Source organism: Gopherus flavomarginatus, chromosome 1 (assembly GCF_025201925.1).
Source record: "Gopherus flavomarginatus isolate rGopFla2 chromosome 1, rGopFla2.mat.asm, whole genome shotgun sequence".
NCBI classification, from domain to species: domain Eukaryota; kingdom Metazoa; phylum Chordata; order Testudines; family Testudinidae; genus Gopherus; species Gopherus flavomarginatus.
Genome location: NC_066617.1, coordinates 30,623,433 through 30,642,169, shown reverse-complemented (window position 1 = coordinate 30,642,169; position 18,737 = coordinate 30,623,433). Strand labels below are relative to the sequence as shown.

The 18,737-nt window shown below is 42.9% G+C and overlaps 2 protein-coding genes across 9 annotated transcripts in view; one reads left to right on the top strand and one right to left on the bottom strand.

The window, feature by feature from the left end:
• Window positions 1–378, bottom strand: part of DUS4L (dihydrouridine synthase 4 like) — a 140,105-nt gene extending 139,727 nt beyond the window's left edge. The window contains exon 1 of one of the 2 annotated variants that reach the window (XM_050926055.1): window positions 331–378. The gene's annotated coding sequence lies outside the window, so the exon portion shown is untranslated. The remainder of the gene's footprint in view (window positions 1–330) is intronic. The other variant, XM_050926053.1, reaches the window with a different exon arrangement.
• Window positions 1–18,737, top strand: part of COG5 (component of oligomeric golgi complex 5) — a 482,330-nt gene that overhangs the window by 123,011 nt on the left and 340,582 nt on the right. For 4 of the 7 annotated variants that reach the window (XM_050925485.1, XM_050925455.1, XM_050925481.1 and 1 more), the window contains exons 1-5: window positions 423–577; window positions 1,896–2,035; window positions 4,250–4,307; window positions 17,811–17,865; window positions 17,953–18,022. In XM_050925485.1, coding sequence (XP_050781442.1) covers window positions 472–577; window positions 1,896–2,035; window positions 4,250–4,307; window positions 17,811–17,865; window positions 17,953–18,022 — 429 coding nt within the window. In that variant the 5' untranslated portion in view covers window positions 423–471. Of the gene's footprint in view, window positions 1–422; window positions 578–1,895; window positions 2,047–4,249; window positions 4,308–17,810; window positions 17,866–17,952; window positions 18,023–18,737 lie in introns of those variants that run through there. The other 3 variants (XM_050925465.1, XM_050925484.1, XM_050925473.1) reach the window with 3 other exon arrangements.

Genomic DNA, 18,737 nt, shown 5'->3' with positions numbered 1-18,737 from the left:
CTTGTCCAAAGTGCCCAGCAGACAAGATGTCATGAGCCAGCTGTATGAGTGCCCGATTGTAGAACATCCTCAGAGAGGGAAGGAAAAGACAGGGAATAGGGGAGACAGACAAGCGGGAAGAAGACAGAGGGGCGGGAAAAGGTAGAGCAATAAGAGGACGGGGTTGAATGGCGCAGGGAACGATGCTGAGCCAGCTATACCAGGCCTGCTCTCCGCAGCACCCAGTGCTGCTCCCCACTCTCCTGCCCCCATCCCTCCCCAGGCCCAGCCCCCCTCCCTCCTTGCGCCCGCTCCCGCTCCCGCCCCTCGTAGCCTCAATCTCCACTTCACCCGCGCCGGGAGGCAGGCGGAACATGCCAGGCCAGCGCGACCTTTCCCCTCTGACCTTCACCCCTCCCCCCGCACCGCCCCTGCCAACAGACACCGCGGGGGCGCGGAATTCTGGCGCTGTCGCGAGCCGGTCGCTCTTGGATGACGTGCGGGTCTCCGCGAGCTGCCAGCATGGAGGAGGCCGCGGCGGGAAGCGGCGGTGGTAGCCCTGCCCTGGGACTGGCTCTCGGGGAGCTGCTGGGGGACGGTGAGGAGGGGCTGGCGCGGGGTCCGTGGGGGAGCGGGCGGCGGGGACACGAGTGGGGGATGCTGGAGCTGGGGCACCTGGGCAGCAGAGGGTCTGAGGTGAAGCGAGGGCACCGGGCAGTCGGGCTCTGCTGGGGGCGCACAGGGCGTTGGGCAGCAGAGGGGCCCTGCAGGGGACTGGCACCAGGCTAGTGGTGCGGGCTGCGTTGGGTTTGCCAGCCGGACTAGGGACCGGAGGCGGAAGAGCTGGAGGCTGCGGAGGAGTTTGCTCTGGTAGCAGGAGAACCTTGTCACACCTGTCTGCTTGCGTGGCTGTCTTGCTGCTCCTGCAGGTCCCCACTGGGTGGCCTGCTGGCTGGAAAGGGGGTAACTGCCCTTGCTGGGAGTTGTTCTAGTCCCCGTGCTTCAGGTTTATCGTGGCATCAAATGAAGTTAGTAGGAATTGTGGTGTTGTTAGTGGCCCTTACACACACGAGATCCTGCTGTATATACTGTGGGGGGCAGAAGGTGGCTTCTTCTTAGTGAATGTCCTGTTAGTCCCTGTGTGCAAGGCTTGCTAGCTCAGGAATTCCAGGTTCCTAGTCTGTCCTCTGATTACATCTTCGTCTCTCTACGAAGGGAGAACTCTGTATTTAAATTGTGCTGATGTTCGTGTCATCTTGTTATGTGGATCGATTGCATGTTGGAATTACAGTCTCCTCTTTAAAAAGCAAAATCCCCTTATAAGGGTTGTCTGCCTCCTCTTCAATTTCTATCGTAATGACTAGACTAGAACTAGGAGATGTAATAAATCATTGTAATCATTGTTAATGTTTAGAGTCTCTGGTTTAGTTCTAATGTGGATCACAAATGAAATTCTTTTGGTGGTTTTAATTTAATTGCATAGAAATTAATCTGTTTACAAGATTGCAATATGATTTCATGGTGGCAGTTGCAATTGTCAGTTTTCTGTTTGCGATTCTCAGTAGTTTTACTCTGCGTAAAACTTCATCTTATTTAGCTTACAAAATGCTGAAGAGGAAATGGGAAGTATAGTTTTAATGTAATGCATTCCTGAAAAGGTGGCTTTATCCAGTTTTGGATTTAGGCAGCAAGACATGGGCAATAAAAATGATGTGGTCGAGCATGTCTCCTTTAAATTTGCTCTTTTTGCTAATGGTTGCTCCTTAAATCAATGTCCAGTTATATTCTGGAAACCAGATCACACCTGTTAATAACATGGGGTGTAGGTCTAGTGTACCTGCAGTTCTTTACATCCTTAAATATATATGTAACTTTTGTGGTATGAAAAATAAACAGCTTAAAATATATTTTTTCAGAATGTTACGCTGATTTTTTAAGAGAAGACTTTGATGTAAAGACTTATACCTCTCAATCTATTCATCAAGCTGTGATAGCTGAACAGTTAGCAAAACTTGCTCAAGGAATCAGTCAACTGGATAAAGAGCTTCACTTACAAGTAAGTACCAGGTATGTCATTTGTTTCAGGCAATCATGTACAAACATAGTTTAAAAGTTCAGTATTTCAGTCTTGCATGCTCCTAAAGTTTCCCCACATTCTCAGTAACTAGTGACTAAGGGTATGCCTACACAGCCTACAGCAGCGAGCCTCCCAGCCCAGGTCCACAGACTTGGGCTTGCACTAGCGCTCTACAGATAACTGTATATGCAGCATTTCAAGTTGCCTCCCTGGTCTTCAGAGTCTGAACTGCGATTTCAAAGCATTGTCTACAGCTGTTTTTAGAGCGCTAGCATGAGCCTGAGTCTGTGAACCTGGGCTGGGAGGCTCATTTCCACGGGCTACCTAATCATACCTAGTGTGTGTCTTTCAAGAATGTTAACTGCAGTGCTTGTTCAATGCACTTCCTCCTCTCTTCTGCTTTCTGACATTTTCACTGGGAACCAGTTTTTAAAAAGTTACCTGTTACGAACATAAGACAAATCTAAATTTACGTTATTTAGTGATCAAGTAACTGATACAGTGATTATTTGGTACTTTGAGATAGAGTCTGAGCTTTTTGAAGTGGGGATCATGTGTAAAATAACTCCACAGAGGACTGTGTATTAACGGATGATATGAAATATTCAAGTATCAGAGGGTAGCCGTGTTAGTCTGGATCTGTAAAAGCAGCAAAGAATCCTGTGGCACCTTATAGACTAACAGAGGTTTTGGAGCATGAGCTTTCGTGGGTGAATACCCACTTCCTCAGATGCATGACATGCATCTGAGGAAGTGGGTATTCACCCACGAAAGCTCATGCTCCAAAACCTCTGTTAGTCTATAAGGTGCCACAGGATTCTTTGCTGCTTTTATGAAATATTCAGTAATTATTGCAGTTAGCAAACAATGTAATAAATAGAAAGCTAAAATTATAAACATAAGGGGTGTAGTTCTTTGTCTGCATAACCAGTGCCATTCCTAGCACTTGTGCATCTATATCTAGGGCCCTACTAAATTCATGGTCTGTTTTGGTCAGTTTTGCAGTCAGAGGATTTTTAAAATAGTCAATTTCATGGTTTCAGATGTTTACATCTGAAATTTTACAGTGTTGTAACCGTTGGGGTCCCTACCCAAAAAGAGGATGTGGGGGGTTGCAGGATTTGCCACTCTTACTTCTGCGCTGTTGCTGGTGGGGGCGCTGCCTTCAGAGCTGGGTAGAACCCTTGGCTGGATGTCGCCAGTCCTGCCCCCTCTCCCAGATATCTAGGGGGAGGAGAGATCAGGTTACACAGTTTGTGATGTATTTTTCACGGCCATGAATTTGGTAGGGCCCTATTGATATCTGTCAGGTATAGAATATACCTGTAAATCTGGGATTTTCCTCATAGGAATCGCATTTTCATACTATTAGTGTTTGTTAGCAGAAGTGATAGAACAGCAATATACTTTTCTCAGAGCTTCATGAAAGATCTCCCTCCTTTTGTGGAACATCCTTTGACACCAATAGAAGAACATTCATGTAAGGAGAGCAGAGTTTCAGATCTACTGTGCATATCTAAGAGGATGATTGTCCTAAATATAGAATTAACTGGAAATACTTTACAGGGTGTGGTGACACCGTGGGCTAGTTAGAAGCTTCTCTCTTCTAGAGACTTGTGTAAACGTTTTGTTCATGTCCCGACTATATAAGAAACTTGAATTTTTCTCAATTTATCCCTTGTAAATGTTTTTCCACATCTCATATTTTGACACAACTGGCATTCTGGATTTAGAAAAATCCAGGATTTAGTTAAATATGTGAAGAAGGCAAGGACTAAGGTTAATCACTGGATGGTGGGTAAATTTAAACATCATCGGCTGTAATCTGCCTGGCTAGACCAGTTGCTGAACATCAATTCAGAAAAAAATAATTGAATAAATAAAAAGTTTGTATTACTAAAATAAAATGTTTGTGTCCTTAAAGCATAAACTATATCAGTTTGGTGCTGACTGTGAAGAGTCTCATCTGATTTAAAATTTATTATGGACACAAATGAATTTTCAAGGTAGAGGGGTTTGACTGTAAAGCCAGTGGGGAAAAATAGAGAGGTCCCTTATCACTCAGGGATTCTTCCTACCCTGAGAATCACTTTTCTCTTCTAAGCCCACTCATGGATATATGCTTAAAGAAAATCTGAGTTTATATTTTTGGAATTAGCCTTGCAAATAATGATTGGTGGTCTAATTTTTCAGGTAGTTGCAAGACATGAAGACTTATTGGCACAAGCAACTGGGATTGGATCTCTGGAAGGTATAAATTCATTTTATGCTCGTTAGTTTTTAGCATAATGGAGATACTGTTAATAGCTTCATAGTTAGGGTGACATCAGATTATTGAGTAGTAAAGTTACTGGACAGAGGTCTTACTTTATTAACTTATGGCAGTTTTCTTTACTGTCAGCAGATGGAGCTGTAAGGAGAGTATTTTGTTAATACTTTTTTTAACGTAATTACACTATAGAAAGATTTGTTAATGGAAGGAATGTTCTAAGCAACTTAAATAATGCAATCAAATTTCTGTAAGTGTCTTGAAAACTCACACTGTTTTAAAAATTTCATACAGTAGCCTCCAGTCTATCAACTAACACACCATACAGTGACATGTTGCCAGGAATACCAGCTTTGTGAATGGTGAAACATGTTTCTAATGTCATTTAATCTACAAATAAAGAACAAAGTAGTTATTTTGTGGTCTTAGTTGCATGACTTCCTTTTTGTAGTAAGAGGCTGCAAAATTAAATACAGATTTTGGATTCCACTGATTGGGGTCTGCTATAATACCAGTTGCTGATCAAAAAGTCCTAATTTGGGAACTATTATGTCTGCATGAAAAACTGGTCATTATGTGGTTTTTCAAAATGGATAAAAGGTTTCAGAATCTCACTTACTTTAAGATTACATTTTGGGTCCCATTAGCCCAAACTGGGGTCAGGATATTACATGGACAAGTCAGCCTCCACCCCAAACTCTGCTTTGCCTCCATTATTTATAATGGTGTTAAATATATATAAAGGTGTATTTAGCTTAGAAGGGGTCGGGGGTCACATTCAGAGGTTTCCTATATAAAAGGGGTCAGCAACACAAAAGTTGGAGAACTACTGCATTAGCCCTTACAGTCTTGCTAATTTCTTCCTAACAGTCTTGCTCAGTGGCACCTGCAGATTTTATGAGTGTACTCTCCACTCCCTTATCCAAGACATGTAATGCAAATATTGAAAGGTACAAGACCCTGGACTGATCTCTGCAGGACCCCACATAGATATGACCTCCCAGTTTGACAGCAAACCATTGATAGCTACTTTCTCAGTACAGACTTTCAACCAGTTCGACTATTATAGACTTGGTTAAAGTTGATGAATGTGCTAACCAGATGCCAGGGGATTTGTCTCCCCTTTTCTTCTTCTGGTTTTCAAATTTTCAGCAAAATCAAAAGGGCTCTGGCCTCTGATGCTGAGAACATTCCTTGAAATTTTGGATTTAAACTGATGTGTTCAAAAGTTACTGTGTTACAGCCAGCCAGCCAAGCAGAGAAATGTCTCTGCCAAAAAGGAAGAAAAATGAGTTGTCACACTTATGTATCAAAATTGCTAAACACTTCTCCTCAGCTCAGCAGGGTCAACCCTTAAAATGCTACTGTTTTCTAAACTGCCAGGCAAATGAATGCTTAGGAAGATGGTTTGTACTCCACATTCAAATGATTGAAGTGGGCAAGTGCTGATAGTCTGATTAATGAACTGATAAATATCCCCCAGTCACATTCCTCACCCAGTAGCAATTTGTGCCCAGTTGAACTTAAATGTCCTAAAACCATGCTTGGTTTTGAAGGCACTCTACTTTTATTGGGAAGACTTAACAATAGAACTTGCTTGGAGACTTCGCTCTACGATGGCAAAGTTCCTTAAACATTAATTCACCCCTATTCAGTATACGTGGTAAGTTACCCACATTCAGAAACTCATGAAAATAAAGTACGAAGAGGTTAAATGGATTGTTTGAGTCATACAGTGTGTCTGTTTCAAAACTGGCATCAGAGTTTGGGTTGCCCAACTCCAGTCCTGTGCTCTAACCCCTGGTTCATGCTGCCTTCTTTTGAATTCAATGCCTATCTTACAAACTATAAACAATAATTGCAATTGCATCCTTCTTTATAGTACTATATGCTGCTCTCTTTAACTGTTTCACTGGAATTGTGTTAATAAAGATGGTTTTAATTTATTTACCCCACCCCACCCCAGCAGCTCATTCAGTGAGAAACTGTGCATTAGTTCTTGCGTTTCAGTATTCCCAAAGCTGCACATCCTCCTGCTCCCTGGGCACTGAATTGGTACCCACTTTGGTGTCTAACCTGAGTGGTCCTGTGTGGCAAGGTGCCTTAGGTATAGATTCATAGGATGTAGATATTAAGACACCAAAATGGGGTGAGATACTTGAGTAATGGGAGTGGAGAGCAAATTCTGATTTAACGTTTTTTAAAGGTACAAACCTTAAATTCCCAACGTTAAAGTTTTACTTTTTTCTTTAAACATTTCACCTCCTCTTCCCTCCCAATGAAATAAATCTTTTATCAGTCAATCCACCTGAAATTTAAGTTTGCTCCTCCATCTACATAGAGACCTTTTTAAAAAAAAGATGGGGCTTTTTGGTCTTTGTTGGGGTTGGGATTATACAGCATATTTGAGGGATGCTAGTAAAATACTTCAATTTTAAACAGTTAAAAAAAACCTTTGTCAGTCTGGAAAGTGGCTTGGCCTGGGGACTTCAAATTTGTTTAATTTTAATTGGCCTTAATGAGAACTGATGTTTGTGGTTATTCTTAATTATTCAATCTAAATTTCATTATAGAATTAAAATCTTTAACAATATAATTTCTCTCCATGAATTGCAGTAGCTGCTTTGGATCACATGAAGAAAGCCTAGCCTGAAAGATACCCTGGGGATATCCTAATAAGCTCTGGTATAGGTGAAAGGCACTGCATAGAGGCAGTATAGAACAGTGGACTCAGTATAGGGCTAAAAGCCAGAAGCTTCTAAATTCTATTCTCAGCTCTTCTACTCTGTATAACCTTAATAATTAAGCCTTGTGGTTTTTGTCCACTGATCTCGCAGAGCTGTGCAAAAATTAGTTATGACTAATGGTCTCCCTGTAAGGTAGGGAAGTAACTCATTGTCCACAAAAGTTGAATGACTTGTCCAAGGCGTTACAGCAAGTCTATATCAGAGCAGAATCTTGACTGTCGTTCCCTATACTCTAGTCTGGATAACATTACATCCCATGGAAATTCATTTTGGCAAGACTGTGAACCTCTCCATGTCTCTGTTTTTAATTTTTGTTTGTTTTTCCCTACACTTTTCTTTGTATCCTAGCTCTGCTACTTTCCGGAGCACAAGGATGATAAAACCTAGGAAACAATGTGCAGCTTGGCAAGTGGTATGGTTCGATGGGGTGGACTGGATTGAGCTAGTGGGGGGAGAGAAATTTTAGCCATGCAAAAACTGAAAGGCTTAATGTGGCCACCTCACAGCTTCCAAGCAAATACAGTGACATAACACTGAGGTCTTTTTTCTCCTATTGCCACAAAACAGTAAATTCCTGAAAAAAACATGTAAGGTGGAGTTAGGGTTGCAAATACCTTTTTTTAAGAAGAAAACTGTAATAGACTAATGTTTAAAAGATGAGAGAGCCAGGAATTCAAAGGTAAAGTTACACTAAAAACAAATAACTTTATCAAATGCTAGAAAGTTTAGAAATATAAAGTTACAGTTCCACAAAACAGCCTTAACTCTATCCTTCATCCAAAACGATGACATGGTCTGCACACCATTTATCTTCCACATGACAATATTCACAGAGTAAAAAATACTTAATTTAAGTTGCTACTTAACATGAAAAATGGATGGATATCAGAGAAAATCAGCATGTGTGTATGTATGGGGGAATCTGACAGTCTGAGATTATGGCAATATTCAAATATCCTCACAGCCTGCAGACTCTCTTAAATGCATAAGAGTGAAATATCTCTTTACTCATTCAAAAAGTCAACCTTAACTAACCCCCTTTTCTCTCTCCTGTAGAACAGAAGTCTCTTAAAAACCGTTTACCCTTTCTACATCCTGTGCATGTCTGGTATGGGCCACAAACTAATCTGGCCCAGAAAACATCCATTGATTCCTTAGCCCAATGTGATCAGAGGTCTTGACATCTCTTGTATTATACTCCATGCATGAAAAAGATTTTTTTTTTCCCACCTCTTCCATCCCAATTTTCTACTACTGGAGACCACTTAATATTAGTAGTGGTATTGTGGGATCGTTTTAATCGCTATTGCATTGCCCTGCTACCATTCTTCCTGCAGAAGCCAGAAGGCCTAGCCTTTTTAACCAACTTTCCATTATACATTCCATAGTCATGTTCCTCATGTGAGTTGGGAACCATATTTCCTCTAGTCTATATATTAAATGGGGAAAAAACCTTTGTTAATGCAGAATTAAGATTGTCCAGTGATCGCTTGTGCCCTTTCAGAAGTTTGAATTTTGCTGAACTCTGGAAACCAGGAAATTCAGAGTAAATGCCCGTACAACTTTAAATCTCTTTTCCCAGAATGGGCATTGGCCACTGGGAATGATCTGCATGCACTTCAGCTGCATTCACTGTGATCGGTGTAGGTGTAGTAAATGGTGGAGGAATCAGTTGGAGCAGTTTGTGTGGAGCTGTGATTGTGATCAGAGGAGATCTGAGTCCCTGCATGTGTATCAAAGGACAGGTGCATGTGTACCTTGAGGTTCTGGTCTGCATCATTTCAGCACAGAATTCTGTAGGCTGTATCAGTGGCAGAGCTCTGGGGTCTTTTGGCCGTTGGTGCTGGAAGTGGTGAGGTGGGATATGAGAGCTAGGGAAAGTAAAGATTTAGGTGACACCCTCTGTGCAACCTTGATGGGATTGTACATTTTTTTTCCAAATGTGGTTTTCAGTGTCTGAGCATAAGGCAGGTGTAGGCAGCACTTGTCATCACAGTGAAAAGATAGAGTTGGAAGGTGTGTTATGAGCATATTGAGGTATCACTCTAAGAGGGCAGAGTTAAGATTACATGAACATTTAACTTAATTGTGTATTTTCTGGTTCAAAAGCATGAGTTTTGTTGAACTCTGAAGGGACAGAGGCTCTCACTGCTTAACTCTGCATTAACAAATCTTTTGCAATTTAATTTCCTCCCTTTTTATTTTTTTTAAGCAGAAGAGAAATGCTTGTTGGTCCTTTAGGCGGTTATTGTTCTCACCTAGATTTATAGCTAATGTGCTACTAAGGCTAGGTAATAATCAGAAGACATAACTTTTATATAGTGCTTTTCATCAATAGATTTCAAGAGCTTTACATCATTATCCCAATTTTACAGTCGGGAAAACTAGGGCACAGAGGGTGACATGACTTGCCCAGGGTCACCCACCAGACTGGTAGCAGAGCTAGGAATAGTCCTTGTCTGTGGTCTTTCTGCTAGGAGACAGAGTTAAAAAATAAAAAATATATGGAGATATACCTATCTCAGAGCTAGAAGGGACCTTGAAAGGTTATCAGGTCCAGTCCCCTGCCTTCATTAGCTGGACCTAGTACCGTCCTTGACAGGTTTTTTTTGCCCCAGATCACTAAATGGCCCCCTGAAGGATTGAACTCACAACCATGGGTTTAGCAGGCCAATGCTCAAACCATTGAGCAGTGTGATTCCTTACATGCTCCGTTCCCTTCCTTCCACCTTTCTACATTTTGTTACAGTAGAATGGGGTAATTGTTGTCCTTTGAAATGTTTTCATTCGGTAGTTGCTAACGTGGCCAGTGAGACAAATCTCATCCATGGTTTGTCCTAAAATCTTGACAGTTTTATTACATGGTTGTTAAAGTAACTCTAACCATATGAGAGAGACACATACACCAGTCTTCTTTCTCCACCTCCTTCCCGACTATTCTTTGCAACATGTACCCCCACCGCCACCATTCCCCGGCCCCTCTCTCCTTCCCATCCTGTTAAGCCATTAGATGGCACTGTAGAAGCCATTAACATGTAAGAAGCTGCTCCTTGCTGTCTCCTGCCCTATTCTCCTATATACAAACACATTGCAGACAGCAGCTTAGTGGAAGGTCACATGTTACCTTGGTTATATAGCCTGAGATGCAAACGTGACACCATCAGTTTGGGCTTGAATAGGGACTGGGAGTGGCTGGTATCGACACCTCTCTTGGTATTGACACCTCATCAATTCCTGGGAGTGGACTATATCCATCCTGACTAAATCGTCCTTCAGCATTGGTTTGCCACTTGTAAGGAAACTGCCTTTTCTACATGTGCCAATATATATTTATGCCTGTATCTGTAATTTTCACTACATGCATCTGAAGAAGTGGGTGTTTTACCCACGAAAGCTTTTGCCCGAATAATTCTTAGTCTTTAAGGTGCCACTGGACTCCTCCTTGTTTTTGTGGATACAGACTTACGTGGCTACCCTCTGATACTAGGAAAATGTATGGCTATCCAATCTGATGATGTCATGGCATTAGGTATGTTTTCTATGTGGCTGTATAGTCCTATCCACGAGGAGCAAAATTGTGAACAGATGTCAACATGGGAATGTGCATGCTCCCAGTAAGGAGCTGGCATGATGCTTGTTCCTTTTTTGATCATTTTTTCACCTCTGCCTTCCTCAAAGTGTTTGCAACCTTTATTGGCAGTTGCTCTCTGTTCAGATCTGTCTGTGGCTGTGTCTTTAAAGTTATCAATATTTATGTTTCATGAGATAAGATTCTGCTTATGGGTGTTTTTGAAGTGCTTTTGTTGACCACACCTGCATTTTCTGAGTGTCAGCTTGCATAAAAAACTTTTTTCAGGAGTCTGATTGTCCATTCTGATTCCATGTCTCAAAGCGATTGTTTGAGGTCATGTCAACTGATCCATTCCTGTCAGTGGATGTTGCCATCTCCCTCCCCAGTGCTGGAGAGTGTCAAGCAAACCTTTTCCCTTCTCGTCACCTCAGTCTCAGCAGTGTGTTGTTGGTGTATGCTCTTAGTATGCCTGTTCCAAGTTCCCCACCTAGTGGGGCAGGGCTTTCCCAGACCTTGGCTCACATGAGGTGGCAGGGATGAAGGATCATACTCCTGTAGATGAACAGTTGGTCTCCCAGAATTTGGCATCCTTGGTCAGGAAGCAGGGCTCAGACCTGTGTAGGTGGCAGGGAACCTCAGCTCACACGGAGGGCGTAGGGAGAAGGGTCAGACTCCCCCAGGTAGAGAAGCCCCCTCTAGAACCTGGCTCACATAAGGGGAACATGGATATGTGGGGTCACAACCCTGTAGATGGACTGGGGCCCACCAAATAGTTATGCACGGACACACATGGGAGGGGAATGTTGGACAGACACATGTCCTTGCCCTGTTCTCCATGTGATTCTTCCCCTCTCCCTGCAACCTCTCTTCCTATTCCCATCTACTCTTCCAGCCCTTACTACCCTTCTTCCCAGCAAGCATTTGCTTTTGTCATTTATTTTCTAAAACTACAACAACCAATTGTTTCAGTGCCTTCTGAATACAGTATTCTGCTATACTCAGATTAAGTTTCCCCAAAATAAAAATCTCCCTTTGTTAGAGGAAGATTGGAGCATTATGCCTTTTGTTTAACTTCTATCTTGGATTTGGATTTGAACTTTCAGTGCTTGAACTCGATGACTGTCATGTACCCTCAGAACCTCCCATCTTCTATGATATAGAGGTAGTTTTCCAAATAGTTAGCCTCTCTGCACATGCTCAGTGTAATCTGTTGGGTGTCTAAACCTTAGTGTGCCTAACTGAGAATATCAGCATGGAAGGCTATTGAGTAACAAAATGGTGGGAAATGCCAATGATCTTGGAGAACCTGGTTACTTTAGGGTGACCAGATGTTCCGATTTTATAGGGACAGTCCCAATTTTGGGGTCTTTTTCTTATATAGGCTTCTATTGTGCCCCACCTCGTCCTGATTTTTCACACTTGCTGTCTGGTCACCCTACTGACCTTGAAGGAAAACACTGGTGTACTCTAAATTGAGCAAGAGCTGAGATAGCAAAGACTGGTGATATGACCAAGAGGAAGCTGGAGGAATGACCCCAAATGTGACTGTAGGGAATCTAGGCAAACACTTGAACACAGCCTGACAAAGTGCCCCGCCTCCATTAACATCACGTACTCCTGAGCAGCTAATCAATTTAAGTGACAACATCAGGTCTTGGCTGTGGCTTTGGAGCGACAAGTGATGATGATGAAGAGCTAAAGAAGAAACTCTTTTTCAATACTATTTAATTTGATTTCCTCCACAGGGTTGGTGAGTGCCATGCACTCTATTGGGGTAACCATTGAGCATTTCAGACCCTCGTACGATGATCCGAGTCCTGGTTTGATCTCTATCTGTGAGCAAAAAAGTCAGAATATGCAACATTTCAGAAAAGCTGTTTTTGATGGGGTCTACATCTTGGGGGTCCCAAATTTGAATTACTGACTGTATCCTGTGCCTCCTTAAGGCACACCACATTTCAAGGCAATCCGATTAACCATATGGATTTTAGACCATTTAGAACAGTCGATCTTGAAACAGAAAGCTGATCTTAACTCTAGCAGAACTGTTGCTCTACTGTAATAAATGTTACAGGTCTTTTACCATCCCAGTCATCAAGTCAGTTTAGAACTTCTCAATTTATGAAGGAGAAAAGAATTGACATGTTTATACAATGTATGAGGATTCGTTTGTAAACAAAGACTAAAAAAGTGTGAAGATTTTAGTATTTGTGAACAGTAAAAGTATCCCTGTGAGATGGAGGGTGGCTGGCAGATTTAAGGTTGTTTATTGAAATGTGTAATTGTATTTAATGTTTATACAGTTAAGTAGTTTGAATTGAGAGTACTTGAATATTTCTCTACATCCTTTTCAGTTCACTCTGATAGGTTTTTTTTTTTTTTTTTGGTACTGCAATATAAAGATAAATGTTAAGTAAAAACCTTAAGTTGACAATTTCTGTCTAAAGTTCTTCATTTTGCTTTGTCTTTAAAATAATTAAAAAAAAACTATTGGGCTAATAAGGTGCTACAGAGCTGTGGTTTTTGTGGAGCTTGTGAGCTCAGTAGGAGAACTAGGAATTCATGAACATCCCTATCTCTGCCACCATGTTGGAGGAACTGCGAGGGACTAGCATCATCTTTCTTTGTCGATTCTGCAGAATTTTGGTCCTGGTTTCTCCTCTTCCTTGCAATACACTGAATTATACAAGTGCTGAAGAATGCTTGGCTTCTGCCAGTTTACACTGGTCTATGGTGGAAGTTTATACTACTACTACGATCTAGATTGGGGTGGGCAAAGTACGGCCTGCAGGCTGAATCTGGCCTGCCAGCCATTTTAATCCAGCCCTCGAGCTCCTGCTAGGAAACAGAGTCTGGGGTTTGCCTCGCTCTGGCACTCCAGCTGGAGAACAGGGTCGGGGGCCACTCCATGCAGCTCCTGGAAGTAGTGGCATGGCTCCCTCTGTCTCCTACGCATAGGGACAGCTAGGGGACTCTGCTCTGCACATTTCCCCTGCCCCAAGCGCCGCCCTGGCAGCTCCCATTGGCCAGGAACTGTGGCCAATGGGAGCTGCAGGGGTGGTGCCTGCGACGGGGCACTGCCTGCAGAGGAGACAGTACGCAGAGCTGCCTGGTTACGCCTCTATGTAGGAACTGAAGAAGGGACATGCCGCTGCTTCCAGGAGCTGCTTGTAAGTGTTACCCAGAACCTGCACCTCTGAGTCTCCCCCTGCGCCCCACCCCCTGCCGCAGCCCTGATCCCCCTCCCACCCTCAAAACCCCTTGATTCCAGCCTGGAGCACCGTCCTGCATAGGGCTGCCCAGAGGATTCAGGGGGCCTGTGGTCCTCAGCGGCGGGGGGCCCCCGCTTCTGCAGTAATTTGGTGGCGGGGGGTCCTTTCACTCCGGGACCTGCTGCCGAAGTGCCCCAAAGACCCGCAGTGGGGGCCCCCTGCTGCCGAATTACCTCCAAAGCGGGATCCGCTGCTGAAATGCCGGGTCTTCAGCTGTAGTTTGGCAGCGGGGGGGTCCTTCCACCCTGGGATGGAAGGACCCCCGCACTGTCGAAGACCTGGAGCGGAAAAAGCTCCAGGGGCCTGGGCCCCACGAAAGTTTTCTGGTGCCCCCACAGCGAGTGAAGGACCCCCTCCAGAGGCCCCGATAAACTCTCGTGGGGGCCCCTGCAGAGCCCGGGGCATGGGGCAAATTGCCCCACTTGCCCACCCCGGGCGGCCCTGGTTCTGCACCCCAAACCTCTCATCCCCGGCCCCAACCCAGAGTCCACATCGCTAACTGGAGTCCCCACCCCAGCCCGGAGCCCTCTAACACACCTTGAACTCATTTCTGGCCCCACCCCGGAGTCCGTACCCCCAACTGGAGCCCTCACCCCCTGCTGCAACCCAACCCCAATTTTGTGAGCATTCATGGCCCGCCATACAATTTCTATTCCCATATGTGGCCATCAGCCCGAAAAATTTACCCACCCCTGCTTTATATCCGCCCTGACACTAAAAATAGTAAAAAAACCAACCAAACAAAAAACAAAACAAACAAACAAAAAACCAAAACCAAAACCTGAGGATTAATTTTGTCCTGCTGCTAAATGATTCTATAATTTTTTCTTGTTTTGAAGAGGATATAAAATACGCATCAGCAAACAAGAATTTTTTTTTCTTCCCCTCTTAAAAGAAACAGGTAAAATGGCTATCTAACATGTCAGGAAAAACACATCCTGTGTGGACTTTTTCTGGTAATTTCCATAGCCAACTTACAAGGAGCTCATAGTGGTATTGTTGACTTACTCTTAACTAGAGCAGCCTGAACATGGACATTTATGTTTCAGTTCAGTTGTTCTTGTTTGATTGGATTTTCAGTTCCTCTTATGCATTGGCTTCTCTGAACTAATGATTTTTGCAGATTGTCTGTAGTCTTGCCAATGCCAAGTGAGTTCTGCCTTTGTACGTGTCTTGTGTCTTCAATATGCATGTCTGAGCAACTGTGTTACATGGGAAATTTGTATGCTAAGCATGACAAGTTCAAAAACCCAGACTCCCACAATTGTGTTCTAACTGTGTTGTCTGAATAGCCGTGCTGGGCATCAAACTGTGTTCCTGGAGTGCAGCAGACTATAAATGCTGATTTTGTTCAGAACTGGAAATATGTTGAGTCATGGTGCCGTGGATATAATTTCTTTCTTTGTTGTTTGAAGGTGTTACTTTAAAGCATCAATAAATTTTTTTGCCCCTTTATGGTTTCATGTCTAGAAGGATTTATAATTTGAAAATAAGCAAGATTCAGATGGAAATAGCCTTACTCACATCGAATAGCACCGTATTCTATATAGATTCTTGTACCGCACTTATCACCGTAGTATCAGAGCACCTTCCAGCAGTGTATTAAGCAATATGACTACACTTCTGTCACATGTTATTTGTGCTCTCATCCTCTCCCTAGGGGGAAGAAACATGTGTGGTGGACTGTCTTGTTCTGGAAGGTGTTTTTAAAAGCTTGCTATGTATTAGAGAAGGCAAGGTCAAAGAAATGCACCTTGCACGTAGAGCAATAGGTGATGAGGTTTGTGATCCTCTTTAGTTCCTAAAAGAGTTCATTCCACGGTCTCGGACCAGCCTCAGAGAAAGTTCTATCTCCTACACAGACAAACTTTGCCCTTATTGTAGAGTTCAGTTGTTCTAGAGGAGTTTAGTTGTTGATGACAGTCTTCATCCCAGAGATTTAAGGGGTCTTTTAGATACCATGGGCCAACCCAGGGAGTGCCTTGGAGATAAGGATGGAGCCCTTGAATGTGACTATTTTCTATGGGAAGCCAATGTAGAGAGTACAGGACAGGTCTGATGTGTTTGTGGTAGCCTCTGTTGCTGAGGAGATGCCCTGCAGTATTCTGTAGTAGTTGGAGTTTTCTGAGTGCTGATAACTTCATGTCGATATATATATATGACATTGCTGTAACCTAGCCAAGAATTGTGGAATGTGCAAATAACAGGCCAGACCATCACTTGTTGGGATGGGATGGAGTCTCCTCTAGCCAACCGAAGGTGAAAGAGCCTTACTTGCTGATGTAGCTATTGAGAGCTTAGTATTAGCTAGAATCCAAGGGTGTTCTTGAAACACAGACCGAAATGACTAATTGTGGCTGTGTTACTCCTGGTAAAAGGTTCTGGTAATTTTGTTTTTTTGACAAATAGATTCCTTATGAGGCATATTAATACAGAACTTGATGTAATTTATTTAAATTACAATACAGAACTATATTTCCTGCACCTGTCAGAAGCAGTGCACAGGCTTGGGGGATTCAGGGGTAACGGAAAAGGTGAGGGAGAGGGAAGGAGCCTAGGAAAGAACCTGGAGGGTGTTGGGTGTGGGTAGGAGGTTTTTCTTGGGGGGTCTGTGAGATTGTTAGGGTGTTGGGAAGCCTCCCCCTTTCAGACCCTGGCTGACCCCAAGCCTCTCCCGTTTAGTCAGGCACTTTTGCTTCTGTTCCGGCACTCCTCATCCCCCTGGGTCTCTGTAGCCTCCTTCCCTCAACCCCAGGCTCATCGCTGTCACTCCACTAGCTCCTGAGCCCATGCTCCAGTCTGTCTCCCTACTAGCCATTCTGAACCCCAGTCTGCGACACCCCCCCCCCCCCCGAGCAACCCTGTGTGCCGCACTTTGTCCTAAACTGGCTCTGCAGGCAGGTGCTGTGATTAACTTCTCCTCCTTCGGGAATTCTGCACCACTGGCCATAGAATTTTGTATTTTCCCTCATAAAAAACATTTTGTTTAAGTATCAGAGGTGTAGCCGTGTTACTCTGGGTCTGTAAAATCAGTGAAGAGTCTTGTGGCACCTTATAGACTAACAGACATATTGGAGCATGAGCTTTCGTGGATGAATACATGCATCCGACGAAGTGGGTATTCACCCACGAAAGCTCATGCTCCAATACGTCTGTTAAGTCTATAAGGTGCCACAGGACTCTTTGCTGGAGTTCAGCCTTTCGCCCACCTGAGGTTGCTGTGGTACTAGAGCAGCCGGCATGAACACAACTGGTGCCACAGCAACCTCTGGTAGGTAAAAGGCTGAACTGCAGCACTTCTTAGGTAAAATATTTTTTATGCAGGAAAATACAAAATTATGCTAGACAGATGAATTATGCGCCTCTGCAGATGTGCAGAATTACCCCAGGAGTAATGTATCAGAGGGGTAGCCGTGTTAGTCTGGATCTGTAAAAGCAGCAAAGAATCCTGTGGCACCTTATAGACTAACAGACGTTTTGGAGCATGAGCTTTTGTGGGTGAATACCCACTTTGTCAGATGCATCTGACGAAGTGGGTATTCACCCACGAAAGCTCATGCTCCAAAACGTCTGTTAGTCTATAAGGTGCCACAGGATTCCCAGGAGTAATGTGTACCTTCAGCTAAAGGAGACTACATTATACTCCTGAGTAGTCCCACTGATTTTCTTAGGACTTACTTGTGACTGAAAAGCTTCAGGATCTGGTCCTAAATTGTATATAGTAGATTGATACATTTAAATAACCTACTCATTGACTTATAATCTGTACAGTGTATTTCTATACATACAATGTTTCACTTTATATAAAAAGATGTATTGGAAGTGGGAAAATTACAACTTTATATCAGATGAGTTGTGCTCTGATTGACTATGTAAAATGCCTTTCTTTTTACAGGTGTTCTTCAAATGATGCAGACTAGAATTAGTGCTCTACAAAGTACTGTTGACAGGTATGTCATTCATTATGCGATGAAAAGTATCAATTCTGAACTTTTCCACTATATTACATTTCTAAAAAGTATTTTCTTTCTTAATAGAATAAGAGCGAAAATCATTGATCCATACAACAAAATAGTGTCTCGCACAGCACAGCTAGCAAAGCTTCAGGTAAATAACATTATAAATTTACCTTATTTTAACATTATTTTTCAAAATAATTATTTTGCTTCCAGATCTTTTAAACTGTTTTTTGGGGGGGCGGGGGAAGGGAGAAAAAAGTTAAATCACTTACCATATGAAGAAAAACATCTTGGTAGAGACTTCAATTCCTCAATGAACTTAAATCCTTGTAATGCATTGGTGCAACTATTTATGGGTTAAAAGGGCAGTGCTTCATTTTGCAAGGCAAAATTCAGTTTCCTTACTGTGAAAAGTAGGAGAGCAAAGTTGGTAGTAATTAGATTAATGTAGTGCGGAGGACGGGGGACGGATGAGGGAGAGTGAACTCTTCTAGAGTCTGCTGACCTGCAAATGAAACCAACTATGCTTTTTTAGAAACAATATTTCCCCTCACAGAGCCAGTACCTCTTCCTTCCATGTTCTCTTAAACCCCATGTTATTCATTTAATTGATTCAAAAAATTGTTTCCTTTAGCCTCATCCCTGTTTTTCAGGAGTAATATAGAAATTATAACCTCTCCCATTCTCATCTTGCAGTTGCTGCCACTTTCTAATTCTGAGGCTCAGTGCTCAAGGAGTTGTAAAGACAGTGAAAATAAGCAATCAGATTTGTTATGGAGATATGTTATAGTTAATATTAGGGCCATCAAGCGATTAAAAAAAATTAATCACAATTAAACAATAATAGAAACCATTTATTTAAA